Source organism: Lupinus angustifolius, unplaced genomic scaffold (assembly GCF_001865875.1).
Source record: "Lupinus angustifolius cultivar Tanjil unplaced genomic scaffold, LupAngTanjil_v1.0 Scaffold_337, whole genome shotgun sequence".
In the NCBI taxonomy this organism is placed as follows: Eukaryota; Viridiplantae; Streptophyta; class Magnoliopsida; order Fabales; family Fabaceae; genus Lupinus; species Lupinus angustifolius.
In genome coordinates this window covers 35,062-45,904 of record NW_017727751.1, presented here as the reverse complement: position 1 = coordinate 45,904, position 10,843 = coordinate 35,062, and the positions used below count along the sequence as shown (strand labels likewise).

The window sequence follows — 10,843 nt, the reverse complement described above, 5'->3', positions numbered from 1 at the left end:
AAATTTTTACATAATATTTTAACCTATATATAAAACTTTTAATATCATCAGCATATAAAAAGGAGCAGCAGCAAACTTCCCCCCGGATTCAAATCATGACAATTTATTGTAAAAAGGGATTACCTTAAATATTCGACATTTTCTCATGTTCTTGACAGTTTCTATAACTTTATCTTAATTAACATTTGCTCATGAATCTTAATATATTAAAAAATAAACTAAAAAATACGTAATGAGATCTTCCATAATGTCATTGTTTTTTTTTTATATTGGTAACAAAGATAATAATACAATAGGTAATATATAAAACTTTATTCTAAGGAATGAACCAGAATCTTCTATACTTATTATCCTTTGTCACTATATTTATCACCGGTAAGAAACATTTAAAAGTAAATTAAAAAGAGAATAATGTATCTCCTCATATAATATATTTTAAAAAAATATTTTTATAGAAAATAATGAAACATGACACATGTCATGATTTTACTGGCAGGAGGAGATAACTTATCTCCTTATACAAGAAGATACTCCATTCCTAATTAAAAAACAAGTTATCAGGGTCTTAATGATACGTCTATTCTTATTATTGACACAAAAATAATGACATAAAATAATGGATATATAAGATTTATATTATAAGAAATAAACAAGAAAACTTCTACGCAATTACTGGTTAATAAGAATCATTTTTATTTTCAAATGTGTATGGAGAAAATTTTGGATTATTTAAAAATAATTAGGTTAGTTTACATTCCCGATATATCATTAAATTTGACTTTAATTACATTCACTAAAACCTTAAACATGTATTAAAAGAAAAAATTCTATCTTAATTACCGATGGGAGTGGGCGGGCGAAAATAGTACTTTCTCGTTCTCTAACACGCAATATTTTTGGGTGTATGAGTAGTGGGTATTTACGGATATCCAACGAGTTTTTAGTTTTAATTATATATTTATATAAGTTATAATAATCAATATGTAAAAATAATTATTACATGAGTAATATGATATTTATATGATAAATTTATGATCACAATCAAATAGAGACAATTTATTATGAAATAATAAGAAAGTTATATATATATATATATATATATATATATATAAATTTAATTAAAAACTAAATTTTTATATTTGCGGGTACCCATAGGAAGGGTTTCATAAAATACATTCTCACCCATAAGTTATTATTGCGGATACCCGTTGGGGGTATTTCCACAAGCAACTATAGGTCGGATTTTTTTGCACACCTATTCTTAATTAGGTTAGGCTTCAAAAAGCTTCTTAAATGGATTATAGAATTATTATGCATTACTAATTTACTTGATTTAATTTTATAAAAGTGTTGGAACTAATTTAAAAGAGAAATACGTATATGAAAACATATATATGTAAAAATAATCAATAAAATTTTGATATCATATTAAAAATAAATTTATCTCCAAATATGATTTGGATACGTCTCCATACAACCTTTCTTAATTTAAAGTATACTTTGATGAAATTTTTTGTATTCAACTAATATTTGAAATATTTAAGTTTATTTTATAATATATATATATATATATATATATTTAAATGTGAGTGTCTATATACTATTCAAATTTCTTCTTAAAAAAAGATAATTATTATCTAAATGGTTTCCAATTATTCCGTAAAAAATAAAAATTAAAGATTGATTAATAAATTAAAAATAAAGATTAGCTAATCACCGATTACTCCAGTCTAAAGCCTCTTCAAAGTTTTTTAATAATTGGAAGAGATCTCATCCCTTGAGTAATTTATATGTATATATAAATATTAAATTTAATATATGACTAAAAAATATATCAACATCAACTAATATGAAATTATAATAATGGAAGAAGGAAATGGATAGGATTTACACCTAATTTGTTTTTGTCATTCCAGATCACTAGGGTCAGAAATCATTGCATTGAAAATTGTAGGTCCAGCTACCCAATTATTTATGTTAGATTTCCTCACTTCAACCCTTCCCCAGCCCTCCCAATAGGTCCATTCTTAATGTGGAACCCCTGTCGATCTCTTAGTATGGAAAAAGATTATTTGTTTTGAATGATATCTCATTCCTATATCGAGTTACACATAATATTATTTTTTGTTTTTAAAAATTTTCTTTGATTATGATAATATTTAATTGGTCTAAAATAGAGAATGAGATATATTATAAATAAATGTGCTTATATCCCTCTTAAGACAGTGGGAACCTACCCTTATAAATAGGTATGCCACTTTGGTTAAAGTATCTCAATAATTCTTTGGTTCACTTCAAACTTTGTACCCTCTCTTCTTTTCTCTCATTTCACATATACATCTAAGCCAAATAACAAGGGAAATCTAAATTCCTCAAAATCATCAAAATATGTCACTTCTTTCTTCCTCTGATAACCCTAATGACTCTAATCCATACATTCCTCTCCCAAATGGGTCCCACCCTCGCAAACACATGAAGGGTCTCATTTTTATCCTTTGTGGATTTCTTCTACTTGTTTCTCTCATTGCTTATAGTGGCTTTAAGGCCTCAAATGTACATGAACATGTGTCACAATCATTGAACAATGAAGAACGGCCTAGTAACACAAAAGTGATTCCTTCTTCTTCAATTTCTAGAGGTGTTTCTGAAGGGGTGTCTGAGAAGTCTAATAGGTTATTTTCTTTTAGAAACAATGGAGAATCTGAAAATTATCCTTGGAGCAATACCATGTTGTCGTGGCAGAGAACAGCTTATCATTTTCAACCAGAGAAGAATTGGATGAACGGTAATTCACATCATTTTTTGTTGTTTAATTGAAATTGTTCATTTTGTTTTTAATTGCTTCTAAGCTTAATCTGATTCTCAGTGACAAAGATGAAATTAACTTATAAAACCTTATGTTAAATAGATTTTAAAGTTAGACATGTCATGCCAATACATTAAGGTTTTAAAAATAAGTAAAATCGTATCACGACCACAATTAATGAAATCGATTCGATTTATATGCCCAAAATTGTCAGAAACATGAAGATTTTGAAAGTTTTCACTTAATTAAATATTTTTTTTAAATTTAAATAATTGGTGACATTATACTTATATTTATATTTATACATTTATATTTTAATTTGGCATGTGAAATGCCTGAAAAGTATATCACATTGTTATGTACAAGATGTTGCATAAAGTTCCACATGTTTTAAAATTACATTTTTACTTTTATTTCTTTATTCTCTGTTGGAAAAAAGATATTGTAAATGAGAAAAAGGAAGTCAATGAAAACTCATAAAGGCGCGTATCATTCTTTAGTAGATAAAAAATGATGTAAGATTGAACTTTTCCAAGCCAAGATTTTTGTTTTACATATTATCAAAAGCAGCCTTTATGGAATGATTCAATTTAATCAGGGATGTCTATATTTAGTTTGAATCAATTTCAATTCAAATAAGTTAAATAGTTTCAAAAGGTTTGGATAAGATTCTTCCAATATTGGATTAGATGATTAGAAAAGTATTCCTTTTAGTAATCATTTTTGTTTAAACAAGCACACCTCTATTATTTTGGTGAAAACTAATGCATGGATCTCGGGCCTAATCCGTGTACTTTTTATTCTCACAATAGAACTATAAAACAAATGTGCGGTGATAGCAACTTCCTTTCACCCATAGAAAATGTGCATACAAAAAAATTAATGAAATTGTTAGAAGCTGGAAAGTGTTATATATATCAATAAGACATCCAAAAAAAGAAAGTTAAAAAACAAACTATATTCATCCTTATTTAAGGTCTATTTTTTAATTTTACAAATATATTTTATGGTATTAAATTTTTTCATTTCCTTTTTTCCCTCCAAAATTGACTTGCAAATAGATCAATTAAGTAAAAATTTTGATGCATTTTAAAGAGTGGGTACATCACCGTTTCCTTTCTTAACACTAAGCTTATTGTTTTGAATGGGATTCCCTACCCCCGCTTTATAGGATTCTTATCACAGACAAACTTCCATGTGAAACTCATTTTCAACTAAAAAACCCACGTGCAACCAAATTTGTTTCTGTCAAGATAACAAATCCAATGAAATAAGCTTGAGTCTTAAATCAAATAAGCACAATTGCATTATTTGTGCTATTACCCAAAAAAAATCATCTAATTATATTAATTGTTTATTTAATAAATCATGTTTCATTAATAAATCATCTAATTGATTATATACTACAAATGTCATCATGTTTTGAAATAAATTATTTCATTAATAAATCACTAATTTCTAAAATAGTATAAAATAATATTGATGTGTAATATATCAACCTGATTTTCATTTTATTGGTTGTAGAAAAGAAAATCGAAAACCAAACTGATCAACTCTGAAAAATCCAATGGAAATCAATTCCCATAAATTTCAGTTTTCGTCGTGACATGATCAACTCTTAAAAATTGTTGTTACGTCTGAACTTTTATGACAGTGAGTGGTGTATCTTCATTTTTTATTCTAAACTAATTTTTTTTCTGTTTTTGTTGGCTGGCGGTTGCTTGCTCTGACGGCTACCCTGTTGATTCTGCTTCAGATCCTAACGGTAAGCCATTTTACCTTCAATCTTATTCTAATAAAAATTTATACAAAATTAATATATTATTTGTTATTTATTTGTATTATTTTTTATTAGGATTCAATGTAATTAAATATGGACTATGAATACTATAATGACAATATAAAAACTTAAATAAATAAATCCACTTTTCATTTTTTAATGTAAATACTAAAAAATGAATGAAGAAAGGTCACAAAACATTATTCTTTTTAGATGGTTTGAAATTGTGAACATTAATAATAAAAAAATAGTTTAAAAGATGAGGAAAATGTAGATTGTAAGAGTTTTTTAAACTGTCATTATATTGTTTAACATTTATTTTCAATCATTATTAACTCTTAAATAAAAGTTAAAAATAATACAAAATTGAATGATGCATCAACCATATATAATATATCTTTACAGGTATGGCTGGAAATGAACAGAACCAACTCAGTATTCGTTCGAAAATCGATTCGTTATTTAGCTCGATAAACTTGGCTCATGAACCAAATGAGCTGAACTTGAGCTGGAAATTAAGCTCGTTAAATAAACAAGCCGAACTTGAGTTGGATATAGCTCGACTCATTTGGTTCATAAGCTGACTCGATATATATATATTTTAAACTAATTTTTAAATTTATTATGACCCATATATTATTTTATGTATTTATTGTTATTGTATATACAAACAATATTATATTTATATATATTAAACATTTTTGAAGTATTTCTTTCAAAATTTAATTAATTATTTGAGTTGTCCAAATGAACCATTCGAACTGAACCGAATAGTTCGCGAACTTTAACTGAGTCGAACTCGAGCTAAAATAATAACTCATATCGAACTCGAGTCGAGTTTCGAGCCGAACCAATCTTTATCGAGCTGAACTCTGGTTCAACTCGGTTCGGCTCGTTTCTAACCTATTTACAGATACTACATCCTTAAAAAAATTTCCAAGTGTGGATAATCATTTTACTAAGAGAGCCCAACCATACCATTAAAAAAGTCCAAACAGGCCCAATTTCAAATCTTTTTATATTTATTTTACAAAGAACACCTTTTTTTAACATGGCTATTGCAACTTATATATATGTTTCAGGTCCTATGTATTACAAAGGATGGTACCACTTTTTCTACCAGTACAATCCCAATGCTGCAGTTTGGGGAGACATAGTTTGGGGGCATGCTGTGTCAAGGGACATGATTCATTGGGAGCACCTTCCATTAGCAATGGTGAATGATCAATGGTATGACATAAACGGTGTGTGGACTGGTTCTGCAACCATATTACCTAATGGTCAAGTCGTCATGTTGTATACTGGTTCAACCAATGAGTCAGTTCAGGTGCAAAACCTTGCCTACCCTGCAGACCCATTTGACCCACTCCTTGTGGATTGGATCAAATACCCTGGCAACCCAGTTCTCTTCCCTCCACCAGGTACTTATAATTTTTTATGCATGTCATGATTGATTTTGACGACACCACCTAGTAGGATAAGACTCGGTTATTATGTTTGTTGTTGTCCCATGATTATACTATAATGTAATACACTTCAAAATAATTGACATGTTTTTTTATCACATTTCTAGACATTTCATATTGCTTTTCTATCTTTTTTTGCCTTTTGTTCTAAGCAAGGGGGCATAAGCTTACGAAACAAATATTATATTGAAATCAAATGAGGAGTAGAGATTGCATTATAAATTGTATTGTGAATTATAACTTTTAAAATTTGTTGTATTTGCATTATATTAGTCATATGCAATATTTTAAATTGTGTTTTATAACTATAATTGTTGCTATAATATGTGGTTTTGAGAGTCTTCACAATGATAGCGCGACCGCAATTACATTCGTATGGCCAAAATTTTCCATAATTACATTAAATGCAACATAACCATAACCATAACCACATTTCAAAACAATGATTGCATGTTATATGACTCTTATCTATGTTACCTGGATGTTAATTTCTTAGCTTTCTCCCTTCCTTTCAGGCATTGGTTACAAGGACTTTCGTGACCCTACCACCGCTTGGCTCACCTCTGAAGGAAAGTGGCGCATCACCATAGGATCTAAGCTGAACAAAACTGGCATTGCCTTTATTTATGACACTGAGGACTTCAAGACTTATGAGCTTAAGGAGGGTTTTCTTAGGGCTGTCCCAGGAACTGGCATGTGGGAGTGTGTAGATTTCTATCCAGTTTCCAAGTTGGCTGAAAATGGCTTAGATACCTCATTCAATGGTGCTGAGGTGAAGCATGTTGTGAAAGTAAGCTTGGATGATGATAGACATGATTATTATTCAATAGGGAGTTATGATGAAAAGAAGGTTAATTTCATACCAGATGATGTTAAAAATGATGTTGGTATTGGACTAAGGTATGATTATGGTATATTCTATGCATCAAAGACATTTTATGATCAAAGTAAAGGGAGAAGAGTGTTATGGGGTTGGATTGGTGAATCTGATAGTGAATATGCTGATATTACCAAAGGTTGGGCTTCAGTTCAGGTACATTTTTATTTGTATATACAACATTACTACTTTGATATTTTAATGTGTCTATTTGAGTTATAATCAAGTAACTAGCAATGACATTGTTGTGATTTAATTGTTCAGAGTATTCCAAGAACAGTGAAGCTTGACAAGAAGACTAGAAGCAACTTACTTCAATGGCCTATTGCTGAGGTGGAGAGTTTGAGGTTGAGAAGCGACCAATTCAAAAGTTTGAATGCAAAACCAGGTTCAGTGGTGTCACTAGATATCGAATCAGCCACACAGGTTAGTGTTTATGCAGTCAAATTTAGTGATTTGTAATTCAGAGTAATCTAATCGAGCTATACCAGTTTTTAAAATTGTGGTCCCCGTTTCAGTTATTCTGATTACGGTCATTGCAGCCATCGGATTGCGACTGTTGTGATGTGAATTATATTGTGATTAAAAAATGTTTTTGAATTTGATGTGGTCCTGTGTGGGCAAATTGCAGTTGCGCTGCGGCCTAATGTAGCTACATCATTGTGATTCGGTGTTACATGGCAACTGTGGTGTGATGCAATTGCAATGGTTACCATAATCACAAATTGTGGTTGTATCATGTTATGTCAGTCCACAATTTAAATTACTTAGCTAGATATATGTAAAGGCAAACTTATTTTAGATGAGTTATAACATTTTATCTCCTAATGTAACAGTTGGACATTGTTGCTGAGTTTGAGATAAATAAGGAAGCCATTGAGAAAACAACTAAGTCCAATGTGGAGTACCAATGCAGTACTAATGGTGGAGCTGGAAAACGTGGTGCTTTAGGACCTTTTGGTCTTTTGGTTTTGGCAGATGAGGGACTTTCCGAATATACCCCTGTGTACTTTTATGTCACTAAAGGAACTGATGGTCTTCTTAAGACTTCATTCTGCTCTGATCAATCAAGGTATTAGAACTATTTGCTCTTAGAACAATGTTGCTTTAATTTCCTTCCATAATAAAATCATAGTTACAATGTTCATTCCTTTACCTTACGTACCCCTAACCAAATTCAGATAGAATACTAGGTTCATCATTAAGGAAATCTGATAACATAAAAAGTGACAAACCTCTAATAACAGTGTACCATGTAACTAGGAATATTGTATTGGGTTGTGATGATTTCAATATTGAGATTTTTACATTGTTTTGATAGGTCTTCTTTGGCGACTGATGTTAATAAACAAATCTTTGGAAGTTCTGTTCCAGTGCTTGAAGGTGAAAAGTTGTCTTTAAGGATACTGGTAAGTTAATTAAGTCTCCTAACTGTCGGTGCAAACATTTAGATACAATCAATTATTTAATATTTATTTGTATTATTTATATTTAAAATAGAGATAACTTCAATTAAATATGAAGTGAATAATCCACTGACGAAATAAAAATTCTTACACTATCGGTACAAATATTTTTTTCACAAGAATACACATATACAATGTTATATTATGGACATAAATATTTATGGGATATGTGGTTATTATAATATAGGTGGACCATTCTATAGTTGAAAGCTTTGCTCAAGGTGGAAGAACGTGTATAGCATCCCGAGTTTACCCAACAAAGGCAATCTATGGAGCAACAAGATTGTTCTTGTTCAACAATGCTACTGAGGCCACAGTAAAAGCTTCACTTAAGATTTGGCAGATGAATTCTGCATTTATACACCCATTCAACCCTGATCAGAAGAATTAAAATGGAGATATAACAAGTATATTTATTCCTATTTATTTATTTGTAAGTTTGAGATGAGTAATGTTATGTCAACATAGTTTTGAAATGGGTTGAGATGAGTGATGTTATATGAATATAGTTTTGACTCTGGCATTTGAGATTGTATCTATTTATTTTTTCAATAAAATTTTTGTTATACCACGTTGGGTGTAACAAAGTGTTGAACAGAGAAAGATAAGAAAATATTAGAATTTTCTAGTACCCAAAATGCAAGTATATCAAATACAATATAAAAATATAAAATATTATGAAACTTGTAACACCGCGAATTTTACGATTTTGAATTATAAGATTTTACTAATATTTTCATTATATATATATATTCGAAAATGAATTTCTGGGAATTATCGGTAAGGAATTAGACGAAACTCTAGTTGAGTTTTATTCTTGAAATTTTATTTCCAATTTTGTGGTAAATTTTTGTAATTTTTGGAGACAGTCGGTTCTGGATCACTGTCGGGGCCAAATCCGCCCGGTACGACTCGAAAAGTGTCTTTTTGAGTTCTGTAACTCGGAATCGAATTCTGATCGCGCCGTTGGCTTCGTAATTTAATTTCGAGTCAAAATAGACTCTGATTACACCCATACCTATTTTCTAAATACTTTTCAATCGAAATGCCGAAATCCAAAATTCTAATCGGATATTAGGATCGGGCGATTTAAAATACCCGATCGAGTATTGGCTGATAATACTCGGGAATGGTTATCACACGTGTCCGCAAGGTGATCATTTTGCATTGGGATGTGTGAGTTGACTTCCATAAAGCAAATCTCCCATCACTTTCTCAAAATATCTCATGATCTCATTAGCCACCCTATGAGATTTGTCATTATTGCCTAGGGAAAATCTGATTTCCCTCTTCCCTTAAACCCTCACATTTCACACTTCACTCACTCACTTTTGCATTTTCAAAGAGAAGGTAAATCTCTTCATCTTTTCTCTCATTTTTCTCCTTTCTTCTTCCATCTTCAATCCTTGATCTCTCAACATTCAACCAATGGATGTTGATGATATTTAAGTATGTTGTTCATGAGTATGTCAAGAACATATTCAACCGTTGAAATTTTCTAAAACACTTTCTAACTCATTTTCTCTTCAAAACCGAAAATGATGTGGTTCTTGAACTCATGAAAATATTTTGTTGAAACCATGAACAAGTTGTGTTCATAGAGTTGTTATAATGTTGTAATATATACTTTTTGTTGTTTTAGCCAAAGGGGATGATGATAAAATCAAAGGAACCTTTAGGAAATGTTTTGTAAAAATGAGAATGTATGTATTTCTATTTGTTTTTAGCCTTAAACCATGGCTTGAATCAAGTTGGAAAAATAGAAATCTTTGTTAAAAATGATGTTGAGGTTTATGAGTACATGAAGGTCTCATGAAACTCTTAAATGATACTTTGTATAACTTACTTTAAAGTGGTAAGATTATCAAAGAATGTTTTAAATCGGAATATGGAGTTTTAAGTATTTTGGTAACGATTTTAGAAATATCGGAAACTAACGAGTTTTATTATGGTAGTTACGAAGATTTCCGGCATTTGAACCTTGCAACCCAACCGAACCATAGGGATTTCGTAAAGCACGCTTCATTAAGGTGAGAGAGAACACATCGTGACATAGTGGTGTCCGAATATGACACCCGGATCTCCTAAACCATCTCAAAGGTTTTGGAGTTAACTTGGGTTTAAGAAACCCAAGATTTTTATGTTTGAATGCTTTTGAATATATGTGATTGTTGATGAAATGTGTTGAATATTGTATATGAATGTTGTTGTAAAATTTTCTGAGTGCAGGTGGTTGAAAAACCATGTTTGAATGTGTCTTGATTGTTGAAAATGGCAAAAATTAGCATTCTGTCCAAATCCCAGTAGTCTGGGCGACCAGGGCATCGCCGGGGCGAGCTCGGGCGACCAGGGCGTCGCCGGGGCGAGCAAAAACCCGTTTGGGCGGAAAAAAAAAAATTCCAGGATTTCGCCTGGGCGACCGAGGCGTCGTTGGGGCTAGCCCGGGCG

At 30.8% G+C, this 10,843-nt stretch overlaps 1 protein-coding gene across 1 annotated transcript; it reads left to right on the top strand.

Moving 5' to 3' along the window:
- The first annotated feature begins 2,300 nt into the window (after positions 1-2,300).
- LOC109341057 (acid beta-fructofuranosidase-like) lies at positions 2,301-8,912 on the top strand. The gene is made up of 9 exons (XM_019578853.1): positions 2,301-2,317; positions 2,354-2,785; positions 4,563-4,571; positions 5,669-6,007; positions 6,568-7,085; positions 7,194-7,355; positions 7,766-8,001; positions 8,251-8,338; positions 8,583-8,912. The coding sequence occupies exons 2-9, from the start codon at positions 2,389-2,391 to the stop codon at positions 8,784-8,786; spliced, it is 1,953 nt and encodes a 650-aa protein (XP_019434398.1). The 5' UTR covers positions 2,301-2,317; positions 2,354-2,388; the 3' UTR covers positions 8,787-8,912.
- Positions 8,913-10,843: the final 1,931 nt, after the last annotated feature.